Source organism: Stenella coeruleoalba (assembly GCF_951394435.1).
Source record: "Stenella coeruleoalba genome assembly, chromosome: 17".
Lineage (NCBI taxonomy): Eukaryota > Metazoa > Chordata > Mammalia > Artiodactyla > Delphinidae > Stenella > Stenella coeruleoalba.
Window position 1 is genome coordinate 6727236 of NC_137163.1, and position 20804 is coordinate 6748039.

The window sequence follows — 20804 nt, forward strand, 5'->3', positions numbered from 1 at the left end:
TAAGGGATGGCTTTTAAGAGCTGCCTTCTTTCCTTGTCTCTGGCGAGCCCCGGGAGTATATTCATAAAAGGTTGACTGTGGACCTCAAACGAGGTGATGCCATTTATTCATTTCAGGCACTAATCATTTTTAGCTTAATCTCCTACTCTTTGATCCAAGTGTATTGGTAGTGAGTGAAAATATTTATCAACGTGGATATCAGCTTTCCTCCCCGCATGGTGCCAGTGGGGAACCTAGACAGCATTCTGCTCAGGCTGCCTGGCACAGTCATGATGTATTTAGGCGAGTCACACACCAGTGGAGAAGTATGGGTGTCCGAGTTTATACCCGAGATGTGTAGCCATGCATAGCCCTTCTGTTTGAAAAAGATGGTACTGTGTTCAAGGGAAGGTGTTAACTGCGCTCTAATTATGACTTTTCTGCCTTACACATGAAAAAGTGTTCCTCATACTTTGGACTTGCAGAATTAGTGGAATCTAGAGTTTGGGGGTCCTTCGCCTGGAATGATAGGTACAATTGCAGTATTAACATGTTTATATTATTGTTTCCCTTTGCTGCTGCTATTGAGAGCATTGGTCAAGTAAGATGTACAAAGTTTCCTTTTTGCTTCTTGCCCAGCTCAGTTTAGTAGAATGCACAGAATATGTTCAGTGTGTGCCAGGCGCTCAGGCACTAGGAGTGCCAAGATGACTTCAGACATGGTTCCTGCCGATGGGAGGCCAATGGCAGGTCATGACCATGCTGCAGGGCCAGGGCGTGGACAGAGTGTGTGAGAGTGTGTGTGGGAGCTTCAGGGGGCTGGCTCTTAGCCCGCTTGTACCAGAGATGTTGTTCAACTGGAGTTTTGAGTTAAAGTGAAGAATGACCACATGCCAAGAGACAGTGCATCTCAGGCATGGAAGATGTTAGCAGAGGCTCAGGGTTCTTGGACTGCAAAGGCAAAACAGGAAGTCAGAGAGAGGGATCGGGGGGAGAGTTACTTTGATTTTGGGTGCCTTCCATGCCATGCTTTGGAACTTCACCTTTGATCTGTATTTGGAGTCATTGGTGGGCTGTGCAGCAAGGGCTGTGGACGAGTTTGTGTGTTAGATCAAGGATGGAGGATGGGGCATCAGGATGGATGGATGATGGATGGAGGGGGGGGCAGTGGGTGGGTGATAGATGGACGGGAGGGTTGCCTGAAAGAAAGGAAACCAATTCATTTGAGCAATGGCTTTTGCCGTTGTCCAGGAAAGAAATGAGGAGGGCCTTAACCAGTGTGGAGGTTTTAGAAACAGAGAGAAATAGAAAAATACTGGGAGTTGAAGTCAGGTGCTAAAAAAATAAGGTGAGTGAAGTTGGGGTCATGGAGATGTTGAGGAAGGCTACTGGATCTCTGACTTAGGTGATCAGGTGGGTGATAAACTAGGAATGCTGGAGGTGGAACCCATGTGATGGGTGAGGCAAAGAGTCCAAATTAGGACATTTGGGACAGCTAAGCAGTAGTCCAGCAGACAGTTGAAAACTCAAATCTCAAGTTTAGGGAAGGGTAGAAGGTGTAAAAGTATGCGTAGAAGGTGTAGATTTTGACCTCAAAGGTTTACATGCAAGGATGCCTGTAGAAGAAGAGCGGGTGTGTGGGCTGGAGCAGTCTGGGACCTCTGTGTGAAAAAGCTGTAGATGGGAGAGAGTGTTTCCGGGATACACAGAACGAATAGAGAGGCACGGAGAGGCAGTAGTGGCGTGGCGTCAGAGGAGCAGAGGGTTTCCCAAGTGCGGTGTTAGCAGAGCCACGTGCGGTAGAGTCCTGTCAAATAAGGACTGAAGTCTGCCATTGGCTTGGCGTCATGGAGGTCCCTGGTTACCTTGGCGAGACAGGTTATGGGGCAAGCTGGTGTCACCTGCCAGTTTTGGGGTGGGCTCAGGAGTGGCTAGAAAAGGAGCATGGAGGCTGCAGAGGTGGACAGCTTTTTCACCCAGCTCATCTGGGAAGGAAAGGTGTGAGAGGTTCCCAGAGGGAGCCAGTGTTTCTGTGGCACCACGTGCAGTGACTGTGGTCATTGCTGCCTCCGGAGGCTTAGAGCCATTAGAAGCTGTGTGGTGAGCATCGCTGCTGTGAGAAGTGGGCCATATTTTTATTTGGTTGCACGTTTGTATTATTGCAAGTTGAGGTTTTATTTTTGCTCCTCAGGGGTAAAAAATGTAGCGTGCCCCATATATCCATTGATTTAACATGTGGGCTTGTTTATCACATTACTGAATGTTTATAAATTACTGAAACATTAATCCTCTCAAAAGACCCACGTTTCACACTTCTCTGTCGTTTTCTCTGTAGCATCTCCTGAAATCTGCCTTTTAACACTCTACGAGTTCCAAAACACAGATCTCTTCTCTTGCTGAAGGGCATTCTGCAGGTGCTGTTGGCTCTCGGGATGGCGTCCACACTCCTAGGGAGACACTGAGGCTCCTGGCGTCCGGCCCCCCAGCCTCCCCTGGGCTAGACGGAGCATACTGCCTTGCGGCTGTGCACTTCCTTGCCAGTTCCCCCTGACGTTCTGGACACCCCTGACGGCACGGGGCCTCTTCGTGCCTTCATGCACGCTCCACTCACACGCAGGGGCTGCGAGCCTGACGGTGCTCACCTTCTTCTCCCTTCTTTTCAGGGAAGCAGTTCAAGTGCGCGGTGTGTGACTACACAGCAGCCCAGAAGCCACAGCTGCTGCGGCACATGGAGCAGCACGCCTCCTTCAAGGTAAGTGGGCTCGGCGCTGGAGCGGGTATTCAAGTTGGAAGCGCACCGCTCTTCAAAATAAAGACGGAGGGAACCTCCTTTCATTGTTTTGGAGCGTCCCCTTCCCTTCTGGGCCTGCTCAGCCAGTGCACGTGGAGTCTGGGGCGTGGCTCGGCTGACTGCATGCCCTCTCCTTCTGCAAGTGTAGCGCTTCTCTGTACTTTGGGGACCAAGTCCAGGAACAGAGTGTAAGAGGACACAGACTAGAGAAAGGCACCCTCTCCCTGTAAAAAAATGGAGTGATTTAGAGCAAAGAGTACGTGCTTTAAGGACAAGTGTGTGCTGTCAGATCCTGGATTGTCTCAGGTGAACCCCTGATACGGCAGGTGTGATGATGCCCGGTTGGCAGGCGCTTGTAAGAGCTGGAAATGGCGCTCATGTGCCCGCCACGGTGCTAGCGTGTAACAGGGGCTCGGGAGACCGTGGCTTTCCTTATTCTTTTAATACGTCCAGTTGATGTCTCTTTCATGTAGATGGTAATATGCCCTTGGCCACTGCTTATGGTGCAGTTACTGACAGCAAGAACTCTGGTCCAGTGAATTTGTTTAATAATAAATTCTGCTCAGCCCTCAGCAGCTTGACCCTTAAAATCGATGCTCTTGCTGCTGGCCCGTGCATGTGAAGGTGGGAACACGATGCTCTGAGATGTTTGTTGGAATCGTGTCCACTGCTAAGTCCCAGAGGGCGGGAGGCAGAACGTGGAAGGACCCTGGGCCACCACACTCAGAGGTGCGTTTATATTTATTGAGCATCTGCTGTGTCCCTGCACTGTGCCAGGAGCTTCACCCCCTCAACTCTGATCTCCACACAGTAGATATCATTGCCCGGATTGGACAGCTGAACACCCTGCATCTCACATAAGTTAAGTGACCCCCACGAATCTTTCCTCGATGCCCATATCCACGGGCTTCAGTCGCCGTTATAATAGTGGCCAGCCTATGCCGTCTGTCACCCCTTCTGAGGTACGAGGACCCTCCCTGATGACAAGCTCATCTGATGCTCAGAACAGCCTTGGGATGAAGTGACTTGAAGCCTCATGATCTCTCCTCTTGTAGTTGAGAAACCAGGTGGCTCGGGGGGGATGAGGGCTCATGTGCTTTGACTATCCAGGAGGTGAGGGAATGAGAGCTGGGGCTTTGCCTCCGAGCCCTAGGTCTGAGCGTCTCTTACCAGATCTTCTCAGTCCCTCACTGACGGCAGAAAGGGGGCAGTTGGGGAACCTGAGGCTGCTGTGCCTGTCGCTTCTGTAGCTGCTTTCAGGTCTGCACTGAACACGAGTTTCTCAGGTGAGACCCACGCGTCACCCAGCAGGAGTGCTAAGTGTCTCAACTGGGATGTTCCATGTTTGCATACTTTGCACATAATTAAAATTAAGAGCTTAATGTCGCATCCCACCTCTCATAGATGTGTTTCTCTGGGGGACTCTGGATTTTCTTAGACTAGTGCAATTGTAGGACTAGAGGATGCAGAGTTAGGGCAACTCTCACTTTATAGATGAGAAATGTAGACCCAGGGAGGTTGATTTCTGTCCTCGCTGTTTCAGAATCGGAGCTAGACTTCTCATTCATTCCTCAGTTTCCGTGTGGAGCATCTTCCCTTCCTAACCAGACACAGCAGACAGTCTCTCTGCCCTGAAGTCCTCATTGACTTGTTCCTCAGATTTGTGGAATCTTTGGTTTGTGTGCAGAAGTGCATTTGGGGGTGATTTGATTGAAGGTGTCCCTCTCACGTGTGGTTCTCAGCTTTTTCCTGCCATCACATGATTGTACTCTGGGGCCTCGGGAGCCCGACTAAGCTGGGCCCTGGGTCATGGCCGGTTTCCCACGGCCTCTCCGTGGATGTAGGGGTCCCCCTGCTGAGCGGTGCCCTAGCTGCGGATGAGATTCAGCCTGAATGAGAACCACTAATTCAGCCCTGGGCTTCTCCCTTCCTCCAGATCGGGATGCTCTTCTTGTACACATGCGTGTAAGTCGTGCTTCTCGGTTAACTGGGGCTGATGAGGCAAAATGAAATTGATTCCTGCCAGCCACCCTCATCCTAACTGTAATTGCCCTTTCCCTTTCCTTTCTGTCCACTCCTGTAGTAGTTTTCCATTACTGTTCTGATAAATTACTCCAGCTTTGTAACTTAAACAGCACAAGTTTATTGTCTTATAGTTCTGTGGTTCAGAATTCCAGCACAGGTCGCACTGAGCTAACACGCAGGTGACGTGTTCTTTCTGGAGAGGCTCTAAGAGAAAATCCATTTCCTTGCTCTTCTCTGGCTCCTACAGGCCGTCCGCACTCCTCGGCTCGTGGCCCCTTCGTCTTGTCTTCAAAGCCAGGTGAGCATCCCTCATTTCTCTCCTCCTCTGACTCTCCTCTTCTGCTTTCCTCTTCCAGTTTGAACGGACCCTGTGATTACAGCACACCCACTTGGATAACCCAGGACAATGTCCTTATCTTAAAGTCAGAGGATCAATAACCTTAATTCTAGCTGTAGTCTTAATTCCTTTTTGCCACATAAGGTTCCAGGGATTAGGACATGGTCATCTTTGGGGAGGGCATTTTTCTGCCCACTGCATTCCCTCACTCTTTTTTCTTCCTTTCACACCTCTCTGTGTGGTAGAAATTTTCATTCATATCAGAAAATATGCAGTATGCATCTCCTGCCTTCCCTTTTCCTACCCACAGCAAACATTATGAAGAAATCAAGCGTCACTATTTTACTGATCCGAGATGAGACTTCAACATCTTGGGCAAATACTGCTAATCCATTGCAGTTGGCTTCCTAGAGGAAACCAGTTTGCCTTTCCAGATCTGGATGTGTAATTTTCAATATATAATTTGTGTCAGGAAACACTGTAATAAAGGCAAACTCCTGTATTGCCTTTTAAAATTACATGGTGTCATTCATGTGTTTATTTTAAGAATAAAATTAAAATGTATTCACTAAATAAGATTTAGAAATGCTCTTTGGTTCTTTTCCTTGGGGGAATTTTTGGATATATTTTTAGACATGGTTGAGGTCACACTGTAAATGAGCATTTTTTTTTGATGGAGATTAAAATGTCAGCTTTATCAGTGATGAAGCTCTACTGGAGAATGTGGCTTAGATGAGTGGCCAGATGGTTTGCTGAGAATACTTCACTTCTGAGTTAGAATAACCTCACAGTGAAAGGCCAGACGGGGGCACCTACATACTTTAGGCATTATAAATATTGCCTCTTTTCTTTATCCTCATTTCATAGGCCTTTTTTCATTTTATGAAAATACATTTATTAACTACTTTTAATGGCTGCATAAGGATGAGTATCATAGTTTAACATTCCCCTCATAATTGGGCAGTTTGGTCGTTTCCAGTTTTTGCTGTTATAAAGAACCCTACAGTGGACATCATACCAAAAGCATTTCCATGTCACCCTAAAATCCAAAGACTATGAAACTCTGGGCAAAGCCCACCAAACCACTGAGGGTTCACAAACAGTGAAGGTGTTATATGTGCTTCTTAAATAACATGCATTCCCTAGGGTGGGGTTGACACAGTCAACCTTAAAGATGTGCCAGAGAAGATGCTCGGACGAGAGGAGCCAGTGCTGAGCCAGGAGTCTCTAAACAGGAGCAGTCTTGTTCCCTTGGGCCAGCTGTTCAGCCCTCTGCTTTTTGCACATAAACAAGCCGCATGCCATTCTGTAAGCAATGTGATCACCAGGCAGACTCACTTGTGGAGTTTTCTCCATTAGGCTCATATGAACCCATAACTCTGCTGATAGAAATGTTCTCAATCATAGGGCTGGTGGATTCTGTGCCAGTCTCCTTGTACATCAATAATAAAAAGTGGCTTTATTTAATTTAAAAACATTTTGAAATAATTTTAGACTCACTAAAAGTCTCGGAGTTCCTGTGTACCTAGCACCCACCTTCCCTTGGTGATAACATCTTTAGCTATAGTATATTGTCAAAAGTAGGAAATGGACTTTGTGACACTACTATTAACTAAACTGTAGACCTTATTTGGATTTTACCAGTCTTATCTATTTTTTTAAATTTAGAAACTATTTTTAAAAGTAGTTTTAGGGGAATTCCATGGTGGTCCAGTGGTTAGGACTTGGCGCTTTCACTGTCAGAGGTCCGGGTTCAATCACTGGTTGGGGAGCTAAGATCCCACAAGCCATGCGGCACAGCCGAAAAAAAAACCAACAAAAAACCCCCCCCAAACTACTTTTAGGTTCATAGCAAAATTGGGAGGAAAATATAGAGACTTCCTATATACCACCTGGCTCCACTCCCCCTCCACATACAGCCTCCCCCATTTTCAACATCCCTACCAGTGTGGTACATTTGTTACAATTGATGAACCTATGTTGATATATCATAATCACCTGAAGCCCATAGTTAGTATTTGGGTTCACTCTTGGTGTTGTACATTCTACGGGTTTGGACAAATGTATAATGACATATATCCACAATTACAGTATCATACAGAATAGTTATACTGCCCCCAAGATCCTCTTTGCTCTGCCTATTAATCCCTCTCTTCCCTCTGCCTCCTGGCAACTTCTGATCTTTCTGCTGTCTCCATAGTTTTGCCTTTCCCAGAATGTCATACAGTAGGAATTGTACAGTATGTAGCCCTTTTAGATTGGCTTCTTTCACTTAGTAATTGCATTTAAGGTTTCTCCTTGTCTTTTCATGGCTTGATAGCTCATTTCTTTTTAACACTGAATAATATTCCATTGTCTGGATGGACCACAGTTTATGCATATTTCTACTAAAGGACATCTTAGTTGCTTCTAAGTTTTGGCAATTATGAATAAGGCTGCTGTAAACATCCATTTGCAGGTTTCTGTGTGGTCATACGTTCTCAGCTCCTCTGGGTAAATACCAAGGAGTGAGATGGCGAGATTGTATGGTAAGAGTATGTTTAGTTTTGTAAGAAACCCCCAAACTCTCTTCCAAAGTGACCATGCCTTTTGTACCACGGTAGCTGTGCCATTTGGAAGTTCATTGAGATTCTGTTTGGCACTTGAAAATTTCTGAGAGCAATGAGATCTTGCAGAAAAACACAGGCTTTTAGAACAAGACAGACTCAGGTTTAGAACTAGACAGACTGTGCCACTTACAGGCTGTGTTATTTAACTTCTTTATACAATTTTATTGTTTGTAAAATGTTGATGGCAATATCTGTCTCCTGGTATTGAAGATATTAAAGGCAATATCACTTTTATGAGAAGTGGATCTGGTACATGGTAGATGATCAAAAAATGTTGGCTCTCTTTTCCCTCCCCTGTCTCTTAAAAATGACTCCAATTCCTAAAAGAACCAAAGCAAGGATTATAAACCAGTCTAATCATGCTTTCAATTTATGTTTGTAAATCACTCATTCTAAATATTTCCCAGGTGTTGTGTTTTCCTTATATATATTTTTAGATGTTGGTGTTGTTTTACTTTTGTTGTTGCTTATGGCTTTGGAGTTAGGCAGATAAGGATCAAAATCTTAATGCCACTACTTACTAACTAGCTGATCTTTGGGGATTTTGATCCTTCGCCTTTTTGGGCCACTGTCTCCTTATTTGAAACTTGGGAACAATGATACCATTATTTCAAGGGCTACATTAAGAAGGAGAGGTTGATTTGAGGGAGCAGATTAGAAGGAATGTGCCCCCATTGCTTTGGACAGACCTGGACCATCAGCCCTGTGCAGGCCAGCTCCAGCGAGGAGGTGCTGTGAGGGCCTCAGGCTTGCTCTCTTGGTAACAAGAGCTGGGGGGCTTTCTTTTTAATGGGAGCAGCTCTGGCCTCCTGCCACCCTTCCCATCAGATTAATTCTTCTCTTTCCGTAAACCTGGAGGCCAGACCAGCATCCTTGACTATACCACATTCCCATGTGGCTCTGAGGCAGAGGCTCTACAAATCATAGTCTGCCAGCCACTGCACTGGGTTTTGAACTGTGTGAAGGAAAGGTCCTATCTGAGTTTTTATATAAAGTGTGTTCTTGTAAATAGCATATAGCTGGATCTTGTTGTTGCCTGTGTGTGTGTGTGTGTGTGTGTGTGTGTCCACGTGCCCGCACACAACCAGTCTGACAATCACTGCTCTTTAATTGGAGTGTTTAGTCCATTTACATTTAATGTAATTTTTGACATGTCTCACTTGAAAAGTATGGTCTTGGTGTTTATTTTCTCTGTCATGTCAGTTCTTTGATCCTGTCTCCTCCTCTTCTGGCTTCTTTTGGGTGAATCAGGTAGTTTTTAGTATTCCATTTGACTTTTTCCCCTGAGAGTAGAGCTTTTCTTTTTCAGGTAAATTTTAAATTTTAGAACAGTTGTAGAATTACAGAAAAATTGTTATGGTAATATGGAGAGTTTCTGTGTTCCACATACCCAGTTTCTCCTGTTGTTAGCATCTAACATTTACAATAGTACCTTTGCTACAACTAATGAACCAATATTAATACATCATTAACTAAAGTCCATATTTTATTAAGATTTCCTTAGATTTTACCTAATGTCCTTTTCCTGTTCTAGGATCCCATTAGGGTCCCATATTACATTTAGTCATGATGTCTTCTTAGGCTGCTTTTGGATCTGACAGTTTCTCAGACTTTCTCTGTTTTTGATGACCTTGGCAGTTTTGAGGAGTACTGATGAGGTATTTTATTGTATAGCCCTCAATTAGGATTTGTTTGCTTTTTTATTTTTAAATAAATTTATTTATTTTATTTATTTATTTTTGGCTGCATTGGGTCTTCGTTGCTGCACACGGGCTTTCTCTAGTTGCAGCGAGTGGGGGCTACTCTTCGTTGTGGTGCATGTGCTTTTCATTGCAGTGGATGCTCTTACCTTCTCTTGTTGCGGAGCATGGGCTCTAGGTGTGTGGGCTTCAGTAGTTGTGGCACACGGGCTCAGTAGTTGTGGCGCATGGGCTTAGTTGCTCCATGGCATGTGGGATCTTCCCGGACCAGAGCTCAAACCCGTGTCCCTTGCATTGGCAGGTGGATTCTTTACCACTGTGCCACCAGGGAAGTCCCTGTTTGCTTTTTTTTTCTGTTTGCTTTTTAACTATACTTTCTTTGTTTGTTGTTGTTGTTTTTCTTTTTTCTTTTTAGTTATTGCTGTGGACATCACACTATGCATCTGTATTTTAACACATTCTAGCTAGCTGCAAATATACTGTTTTATGAACAATGGAAGAACCATGAATCATAATAGTTCACGTTACACCCCTCCTACCCTTTGGGTTCTTGTTGTCATGCATATCACTTCTCTTTGTGTTCTAAACTCCTCAATATAGTGTTATTTTTTGGTTTAGTCAGTATTTAAAATATATGTAAGAAAATATAATCTTAAAAATGTCTTTTGTGTTTACTTACATATTTAGTCTTTCTGGTGTTCTTTATTTTTTTCCTGCAGGCCTAGCTTCCATCTGATAAATTTTCCTTTAGTTTGGAGAACTTCTATTGGCATTTGTTATATATATCTGTTTTGCTGGAGTTGAATTATCTCAGCTTTTGTCTATTCGGAAATTCTTTGTCTTCATTTTTGAAGAACATTTTGATGACTATACATTTCTAGGAGGACACCACTCTAAAGATGTTGTCCCATTATGTTTTGTCTTTCATTATTTCTAACCCTTATCATTTCCCCCTATATGTAATGGTTCTTTTTCCCCTCTGGTTTAGATTTTTCTCTTTTTCTTGGTTTGTTCATCATATTAACATCATTATGTTTAGGTGTGGTTTCCTAGTGTTTACCTTGCTGAGATTTTGGATCTGTGGGTTGATATCTTTCAGGGGGTTTGGACCATTCTCAGCCATTATGTCTTTACGTATTACTTATGCTTCATTTGCTTCCGTTTTTTCCTCTAGGACTATAATACCTCATATATTAAACTTTTTGATATCTCACAGCATTCAGATGATCTGTCTCTTTTTCTGTCTCTAATTCTTTCTCTTTGTGTTTCAGTTTATATGATTTGTATTGATCTTCAAGTTTACTTATCCTTTCTCTCATGTCAGTTCTGCTATTTAGATACTCAAATGAATTATTCATTTCTGAGTTTTTTTGATTTATAGCATTGACACTTAGTTATTTTTTATAATTTTTTTCTCTGCCAAAAATTATCAGTTTTTCACACGTTTTCCATTAGAGCCTTTAACTTATTTATCATTCTTTAAATGTTTCTGTCTAATAATTTCAATATCTGAGTGATCTGTCAATCAGTTTCTATTGACTTTTTTTCTTGAATTGGGTCACGTTTTCTTCTTTGCATATATCATAATGTTTACCTGGATGCTAGATACTACGTGTGAAAGAACAGTAGAGGCTGTTGTCCATGGGAAAGTAAATGCCTCTTTGTATCAGGCCATTAGAGTGGGGACTGTACAGAGAATAGCAGGCCTGACTGCTGTCCTTTCAAAGCTGTAATTGCGAACTTGGCCCTTGGTTGGTATGTGGTTGTTGAGGCAGTCCTGTTTCTCTCTGGCTTTCTGCTCCTTGCAGAGCTTTCTCCCCTCTCTGCCCAGCCCGACCTCAGGAGAGCCTACAGTGTACTTGGTGAAGGCTTCGTACCTTTGATGAGGATGGTGGTGGACTTTCTCTTCCCCGACCTGCTCCAGCCCTGGATTCCTTGCTGTGTTTTCTGTGCACCCACTGTGTGCCAGGGCAGAGGATGTTGGGATGAAGCCAGGTCTCTGTCTGCCCGGCTCACGGATCTGGGGAGAGCCACCTGTGCATAAAAAGCAACAGCAAGTATGTTAACTGCTGCAAGAAAGTTAGGTACTAAGCTCTGTAGGAACCCAGAAGACCAGCTAACTAATTATTACAACACTATCATATTTTATTTTTTTTATTTTTTTATTGTAGTATAATTGCTTTACAGTGGTGTATTAGTTTCTGCTTTATAACAAAGTGAATCAGTTATACATATACATATGTTCCCATACCTCTTCCCTCTTATGTCTCCCTCCCTACCACCCTCCCTATCCCACCCCTCCAGGCAGTCACAAAGCACCGAGCTGATCTCCCTGTGCTATGCGGCTGCTTCCCACTAGCTATCTACCTTACGTTTGGTAGTGTATATATGTCCATGCCTCTCTCTCACTTTGTCACAGCTTACCCTTCCCCCTCCCCATATCCTCAAGTCCATTCTCTAGTAGGTCTGTGTCTTTATTCCTGTCTTACCCCTAGGTTCTTCATGACATGTTTTTTTTCTTAAATTCCATATATATGTGTTAGCATATGGTATTTGTCTTTCTCTTTCTGACTTATTTCACTCTGTATGACAGACTCTAGGTCTATCCACCTCACTACAAATAGCTCAATTTCGTTTCCTTTTATGGCTGAGTAATATTCCATTGTATATATGTGCACATCTTCTTTATCCATTCATCCGATGATGGACACTTAGGTTGTTTCCATCTCCAGGCTATTGTAAATAGAGCTGCAGTGAACATTTTGGTACATGACTCTTTTTGAATTATGGTTTTCTCAGGGTATATGCCCAGTAGTGGGATTGCTGGGTCATACGGTAGTTCTATTTGTTGTTTTTTTAAGGAACCTCCATACTGTTCTCCACAGTGGCTGAATCAATTTACATTCCCACCAACAGTGCAAGAGGGTTCCCTTTTCTCCACACCCTCTCCAGCATTTATTGTTTGTAGATTTTTTGATGATGGCCATTCTGACTGGTGTGAGATGATATCTCATTGTAGTTTTGATTTGCATTTCTCTAATGATTAATGAAGTTGAGCATTCTTTCATGTGTTTGTTGGCAGTCTGTATATCTTCTTTGGAAAAATGTCTATTTAGGTCTTCTGCCCATTTTTGGATTGGGTTGTTAGTTTTTTTGTTATTGAGCTGCATGAGCTGCTTATACATTTTGGAGATTAATCCTTTGTCAGTTGCTTCATTTGCAGATATTTTCTCCCATTCTGAGAGTTGTCTTTTGGTCTTGTTTATGGTTTCCTATGCTGTGCAAAAGCTGTGAAGTTTCATTAGGTCCCATGTGTTTATTTTTGTTTTTATTTCCTATTCTCTGGGAGGTGGGTCAGAAAGGATCTTGCTGTGATTTATGTCATAGAGTGTTCTGCCTATGTCTTCCTCTAAGAGTTTGATAGTTTCTGGCCTTACATTTAGGTCTTTAATCCATTTTGAACTTATTTTTGTATATGGTGTTAGGGAGTGATCTAATCTCATACTTTTACATGTAGCTGTCCAGTTTTCCCAGCACCACTTATTGAAGAGGCTGTCCTTTCTCCACTGTACATTCCTGCCTCCTTTATCAAAGATAAGGTGACCATATGTGCGTGGGTTTATCTCTGGGCTTTCTATCCTGTTCCATTGATCTGTCTTTCTGTTTCTGTGCCAGTACCATACTGTCTTGATTACTGTAGCTTTGTAGTATAGTCTGAAGTCAGGGAGCCTGATTCCTCCAGCTCCGTTTTTCGTTCTCAAGATTGCTTTGGCTGTTCGGGGTCTTTTGTGTTTCCATACAAATTGTGAGATTTTTTGTTCTATTTCTGTGAAAAATACCAGTGGTAGTTTGATAGGGATTGCATTGAATCTGTGGATTGCTTTGGGTAGTAGAGTCATTTTCCAATCCAAGAACATGGTATATCTCTCCATCTATTTGTATCATCTTTAATTTCTTTCATCAGTGTCTTATAATTTTCTGCATACAGGACCTTTGTCTCCTTAGGTAGGTTTATTCCTAGATATTTTATTCTTTTTGTTTCAGTGGTAAATGGGAGTGTTTTCTTGATTTCACTTTCAGATTTTTCATCATTAGTGTATAGGAATGCCAGAGATTTCTGTGCATTAATTTTGTATCCTGCTACTTTACCAAATTCATTGATTAGCTCTAGTAGTTTTCTGGTAGCATCTTTAGGATTCTCTATGTATAGTATCATGTCATCTGCAAACAGTGACAGCTTTACTTCTTCTTTTCCTATTTGGATTCCTTTTATTTCCTTTTCTTCTCTGATTGTTGTGGCTAAAACTTCCAAAACTATGTTGAATAAGAGTGGTGAGAGTGAGCAACCTTGTCTTGTTCCTGATCTTAGTGGAAATGCTTTCAGTTTTTCACCATTGAGGACGATGTTGGCTGTGGGTTTGTCATATATGGCCTTTATTATGTTGAGGAAAGTTCCCTCTGTGCCTACTTTCTGCAGGGTTTTTATCATAAATGGGTGTTGAATTTTGTCAAAAGCTTTCTCTGCATCTATTGAGATGATCATATGGTTTTTCTCCTTCAGTTTGTTAATATGGTTTATCACATTGATTGTTTTGCGTATATTGAAGAATCCTTGCATTCCTGGAATAAACCCCACTTGATCATGGTGTATGATCCTATTAATGGGCTGTTGTATTCTGTTTGCTAGTATTTTGTTGAGGATTTTTGCATCTGTGTTCATCAGTGATATTTTCCTGTAGTTTTCTTTCCTTGTGACATCCTTGTCTGGTTTTGGTATCAAGGTGATGGTGGCCTCGTAGAATGAGTTTGGGAGTGTTCCTCCCTCTGCTATATTTTGGAAGAGTTTGAGAAGGATAGGTGTTAGCTCTTCTCTAAATGTTTGATAGAATTCGCCTGTGAAGCCATCTGGTCCTGGGCTTTTGTTTGTTGGAAGATTTTTAATCACAGTTTCAATTTCAATGCTTGTGATTGGTCCGTTCATATTTTCTATTTCTTCCTGATTCAGTCTTGGCAGGTTGTGCATTTCTAAGTATTTGTGCATTTCTTCCAGGTTGTCCATTTTATTGGCATAGATTTGCTTGTAGTAATCTCTCATGACACTGTATTTCTGCAGTGTCAGTTTTTACTTCTCCTTTTTCATTTCTAATTCTATTGATTTGAGTCTTCTCCCTTTTTTTTCTTGATGAGTCTGGCTAATGGTTTATGAATTTTGTTTATCTTCTCAAAGAACCAGCTTTTAGTTTTATTGATCTTTACTATTGTTTCCTTCATTTCTTTTTCATTTATTTCTGATCTGATTTTTATGATTTCTTTCTTTCTGTTGACTTTGGGTTTTGTTCTTCTTTCTCTAATTGCTTTAGGTGCAAGGTTAGGTTGTTCGAGATGTTTCCTGTTTCTTAAGGTAGGATTGTATTGCTATAAACTTCTCTCTTAGAACTGCTTTTGCTGCATCCCATAGATTTTGGATCGTCGTGTCTCCATTGTCATTTTTTCTAGGTATTTTTTAATTTCCTCTTTGATTTCTTCAGTGATCACTTCGTTATTAAGTAGTGTATTGTTTAGCCTCCATGTGTTTGTATTTTTTACAGATTTTTTCCTGTAATTGATATCTCGTCTCATAGCGTTGTGGTCGGAAAAGATACTTGAAACAATTTCAATTTTCTTAAATTTACCAAGGCTTGACTTATGACCCAAGATATGATCTATCCTGGAGAATGTTCCATGAGCACTTGAGAAAAATGTGTATTCTGTTGTTTTTGGATGGAATGTCCTATAAATATCAATTAAGTCCATCTTGTTTAACGTATCATTTAAAGCTTGTGTTTCCTTATTTATTTTCATTTTGGATGATCTGTCCATTGGTCAAAGTGGGGTGTTAAAGCCCCCTACTATGAATGTGTTACTGTTGATTTCCCCTTTTGTGGCTGTTAGTATTTGCCTTATGTATTGAGGTGCTCCTATGTTGGGTGCATAAATATTTACAATTGTTATATCATCTTCTAGGATCTATCCCTTGATCGTTATGTAGTGTCCTTCTTTGTCTCTTCTAATAGTCTTTATTTTAAAGTCTATTTTGTCTGATATGAGAATTGCTACTCCAGCTTTCTTTTGGTTTCCATTTGCATGAAATATCTTTTTCCATCCCCTTACTTTCAGTTTGTATGTGTCTCTAGGTCTGAAGTCGGTCTCTTGTACACAGCAAATATATGGGTCTTGTTTTTGTATCCATTCAGCCAATCTGTGTCTTTTGGTGGGAGCATTTAGTCCATTTACATTTAAGGTAATTATCGATATGTATGTTCCTATTCCCATTGTGTTAATTGTTTTGGGTTCGTTATTGTAGGTCTTTTCCTTCTCTTATGTTTCTTGCCTAGAGAAGTTCCTTTAGCAGTTGTTGTAAAGCTGGTTTGGTGGTGCTGAACTCTCTCAGCTTTTGCTTGTCTGTAAAGGTTTTAATTTCTCCATCAAATCTGAATGAGATCCTTGCTGGGTAAAGTCATCTTGGTCGCAGGTTTTTCTCCTTCATCACTTTCAATATGTCCTGCCAGTCCCTTCTGGCTTGCAGCATTTCTGCTGAAAGATCAGCTGTTAACCTTATGGGGATTCCCTTGTGTATTATTTGTTGTTTTTCCCTTGCTGCTTTTAATATGGTTTCTTTGTATTTAATTTTTGACAGTTTGGTTAATATGTGTCTTGGCATATTTCTCCTTGGAGTTATCCTGTATGGGACTCTCTGTGCTTCCTGGACTTGATTAACTATTTCCTTTCCCATATTAGGGAAGTTTTCAACTATAATCTCTTCAAATATTTTCTCAGTCCCTTTCTTATTCTCTTCTTCTTCTGGAACCCCTATAATTTGAATGTTGGTGCGTTTGATGTTGTCCCAGAGGTCTCTGAGACTGTCCTCAGTTCTTTTCATTCTTTCTTCTTTATTCTGCTCTGCTGTAGTTATTTCCACTATTTTATCTTCCAGGTCACTTATCCGTTCTTCTGCCTCAGTTATTCTGCTATTGCTCCCATCTAGAGTATTTTTAATTTCATTTATTGTGTTGTTCATCATCGTTTGTTTCATCTTTAGTTCTTCTAGGTCCTTGTTAAACGTTTCTTGCATTTTGTCTCTTCTATTTCCAAGATTTTGGATCATCTTTACTATCATTATTCTGAATTCTTTTTCAGGTAGACTGCCTATTTCCTCTTCATTTGTTAGGTCTGGTGGGTTATCTTGCTCCTTCATCTGCTGTGTGTTTTTCTGTCTTCTCATTTTTCTTATCTTACTGTGTTTGTGGTCTCCTTTTTGTAGGCTGTAGGTTCGTAGTTCCCGTTGTATTTGGTGTCTGTCCCCAGTGGCTAAGGTTGGTTCAGTGGGTTGTGTAGGCTTCCTGGTGTAGGGGACTAGTGCCTGTGTTCTGGTGGATGAGGCTGGATCTTGTCTTTCTGGTGGGCAATTCCACGTCTGGTGGTGTGTTTTGGGGTGTCTGTGGACTTACTATGATTTTAGGCAGCCTCTCTGCTAATGGGTGGGGTTGTGTTCCTGTTTTGCTAGTTGTTTGGCATAGGATGTCCAGCACTGTAGCTTGCTGGTCGTTGAGTGAAGCTGGGTGCTGGTGTTGAGATGGAGATCTCTGGGAGATTTTCGCCGTTTGATATTATGTGGAGCTGGGAGGTCTCTTGTTGACCAGTGTCCTGAAGTTGGCTCTCCCACCTCAGAGGCACAGCACTGACTCCTGGCTGCAGCACCAAGAGCCTTTCACCCACACGGCTCAGAATAAAAGGGAGAAAAAGTAGAAAGAAAGAATTAGTAGATGTAGAAAGAAGGAAAGAAAGAAAGGAGCGAGGGAGGGAGGGAGGAAGGAGGAAGGGAAGGAAGGAAAAAAAGAAAGAAAGAAAGAAGATAAAGTAAAATAAAATAAAATAAAAAATAATTATTAAGAAAAAAAATAACAGAAGGATAGAACCCTACAACAAATGGTGGAAGCAAAGCTCTACAGACATAATCTCACACAGAAGCATACACATACACACTCACAAAAAGAGGAAAAGGGGAAAAAATCATAAATCTTGCTCTCAAAGTCCACCTCCTCCATTTGGGATGATTCGTTGTCTATTCATGTATTGCACAGATGCAGGTACATCAAGTTGATTGTGGAGCTTTAATCCGCTGCTTCTGAGGCTGCTGGGAGAGATTTCCCTTTCTCTTCTTTGTTCTCACAGCTCCCAGGGGCTCAGCTTTGGACTTGGCCCCGCCTCTGCGTGTAGGTCACCGGAGGCTGGCTGTTCTTCGCTCAGACCGGGGGGGGGGTGGGGGGGTGGGGGGGGTAAAGGAGCTGCTGATTCTGGAGCTCTGGCTCACTCAGGCCGGGGGGAGGGAGGGGCACGGAGTGCGGGGTGGGCCTGCGGCGGCAGAGGCTGGCGTGAAGTTGCACGAGCCTGAGGCGTGCCGTGCGTTCTCCCGGGTAAGTTGTACCTGGATCCCAGGACCCTGGCAGTGGCGGGCTGCACAGGCTCCCGGGGGGGGGAGCTGTGGAGAGTGACCTGTGCTCGCACACAGGCTTCTTGGTGGCGGCGGCAGCGGCCTTAGCGTCTTATACCCGTCTCTGCGGTCCGCGCTGATAGCCGCGGCTCGCGCCCGTCTCTGGAGCTCCTTTAAGCAGCGCTCCTAATCCCCTCTCCTCGCGCACCAGGAAACAAAGAGGGAAGAACAAGTCTCTTGCCTCTTCGGCAGCTCCAGGCTTTTCCCGGACTCCCGGCTAGCCGTGGCGCACTAGCCCCCTGCAGGCTGTGTTCACGCTGCCAACCCCAGTGCTCTCCCTTTGCTCTGACCGAAGCCCGAGCCTCAGCTCCCAGCCCCGCCCTCCCCGGCGGGGGAGCAGAGAAGCCTCTCGGGCTGGTGAGTGCTGGTCGACACCGATCCTCTGTGCGGGAATCTCCCCGCTTTGCCCTCCGCACCCCTGTTGCTGTGCTCTCCTCCGCGGCTCCAAAGCTTACCCCCTCCGCCACCCGTAGTCTCCGCCCGCGAAGGGGCTTCTGGTGTGTGAAAACGTTTCCTCCTTCACGGCTCCCTCGCAGAGGTGCAGGTCCCGTCCCTATCCTTTTGTCTCTGTTTATTCTTTTTTCTTTTGCTCTACGCAGGTACGTGGGGAGTTTCTTGCCTTTTGGGAGGTCTGAGGTCTTCTGCCAGCGTTCAGTAGGTGTTCTGTAGGAGTTGTTCCACGTGTAGATGTATTTCTGGTGTATCTGTGGGGAGGAAGGTGATCTCCGCACTTACTCTTCCGCCATTTTCCCGGAAGCCCCCTATCATGTTTTAAAAGCTATGTTTTAATTGAGTTAATATAGTATTATCTTATCATGCAAAATCTATAGCTTTTGAAACCTGTAGCAACCAAAAATTTCTGATCGACTGATATCCACAAATCAAAGGGAATTAGTGTAATCCCTTGTTGTATTTTTGACAATGAAATGGGTCCCAAAGGCGTTCATAATGTGTCCATGTGAAGCAGAATCAAGTTATATATATAGAAGATACCAGGCAGCTGAGCTCATAGGCTGTGTAAGGCGCTTAGATACTAAATTGAACAGAGGTGGTGTTTGGATGAGTTCAGCCAGGAAGTGAACTAATTTACTCCTAGTTTCCACTCTAAACTTAATAAACAAGGAAGTGAAAGTACAGAAATGATCTCAAAGAAGCAGAATGTTTGGAACCACACATTTATAAACAGTTCAAGTTAATCCTCGGTCTGAGATCCTCAGTATCCCCCAGAACGCTGAGTCACCCGGCATTGCTTATAGCAAGCATTTTGGCTTTATTTCTACTATAACTTCTTCTGTTACCCCGGAGATGGTTCCATCTTCCCATCAGAAACTTCCGCCACAGTGTTGGAATGTTTAAGTATCTTGTGTCAGAGTAAAAAAGACAGGTGGACCGATCCCTTTTATAATAGCCATCTGCTGGGCATTTCAACAGGTGTTTCATGTATGTTACCTTATTTTGCCCTCAAAACTACTATGATGTAGGTATTGATCTTCCCATTTTACAGATGAGGAAACAGGCCCAGAGTCCAGTTAAGTAACATACTCGAGAGTAACACAATTTGTAAGCGGAGGAGCTGGGATTTTGAGCCTTGTCTCTTTGTAGACAAACCTACCCTCCATGCGTTACCCTCCACTTTCCTACTCTCAAGCCCAGCAGAGGGACGTTCTGGCTCCCTCGTCCCTTTTTTCCCCTCACTGCTTTGATTATATAAGCCTGCAGTTAGATGTTTAGCTATCAAGACTCAAGCAAAATCTTTAAGCAGAATGCTGAGTGAGTGTAAACTTAGTAGCTATAGCGTTTCCCAAGATGAGTGGAAATTACTGAACCATGGGGCAAAGAGAGTGAGAAGTCCATTGTAGGGTTGCTGTTGGTGGTGTTTATTTTGCTTTTCAGCTCTTAATTTCCATGAAAGTGGAGAATCTGAGATTACATGTTTCCCTTTTTTCCTTTAAGCATGTGTATGCCTATGAGGAGGAAGAAGGGCCATGGCAGGGGGTGGGTGGTCAGAAGGGCCATTTATTAAGTTGTTTTGAACTGGAATGTCTCTGCTAAAAACCTGTTACACAATCTTCAGCTTCCTTGTATTTTAGATTTTTTAAGCACTTTCGGGGATAAAAAAAAGGAAATTGGATTGTCTTATGTTAAATTAAAATCCTGTCTGTCTAATAGTGTACAGTATATTCTCTGGAAATATTGCATTTTGACAGCATAAGCGATTACAAAAAAAATCAATAATTGGAGAACATTTGAAGAGTCATCTAAGCTCTTGCACGAGAAGCAATTAGTATGGATTGATTTACTGTTATTTATTGTGATGAGATAATTGCCTCAACATAAGGCATTTTGGAACTTGTGGTACTCCATGGTTTTAAAACATTTATTCTTTTAAATTGTTTAATTTGTCTCAGGCCTTATTTTACAACAGAGGTGACTTTGTGCTTGGTGAAATATATGAAGACCTGGCTTTTTTCTCTCTGGATCCTTGGCCTCAAGCTTGGATTTGTCCCTGTTGTGGCCAACCCAGGAATGAAGTTCCAACCTTGTGCTCTCAGGCTTATAATCCTGAAGAGACAGGGCCAAAAACAAAAACAAACACATAAACAAACAAAAAAAACAAATTACAAAACTCTTCTCTTCTGCATAGATGGTGCAGGGCAGCTTTGACTGAAGGCTTGGGTTGTAGACCACAGGGTCACCAGTGGGACAAGGAGACGGGGTGCTCCTCTCATTCACATGGACAGCATTGCTTTGAAAGCTTTGGCACAAACCTGTTTAAGGGCTGAGCCCGAGGAACGCGAGTCCGTGGACGTCCACTTGCCCCCGGCCCTCCTTG

The 20804-nt window shown here is 43.0% G+C and overlaps 1 protein-coding gene across 7 annotated transcripts in view; it reads left to right on the forward strand.

Moving 5' to 3' along the window:
- ZFAT (zinc finger and AT-hook domain containing) overlaps nucleotides 1-20804 on the forward strand; it is a 376612-nt gene that overhangs the window by 105307 nt on the left and 250501 nt on the right. For 5 of the 7 annotated variants that reach the window (XR_013824727.1, XM_079902395.1, XM_079902396.1 and 2 more), the window contains exons 11-12: nucleotides 2643-2731; nucleotides 5043-5093. Coding sequence is in view for 6 of the 7 variants with exons in the window: in XM_079902395.1 (XP_079758521.1) it covers nucleotides 2643-2731; nucleotides 5043-5093 (140 nt within the window). In the remaining variant the exon portion in view is untranslated. The remainder of the gene's footprint in view (nucleotides 1-2642; nucleotides 2732-5042; nucleotides 5094-20804) is intronic. The other 2 variants (XM_079902392.1, XM_079902393.1) reach the window with 1 other exon arrangement.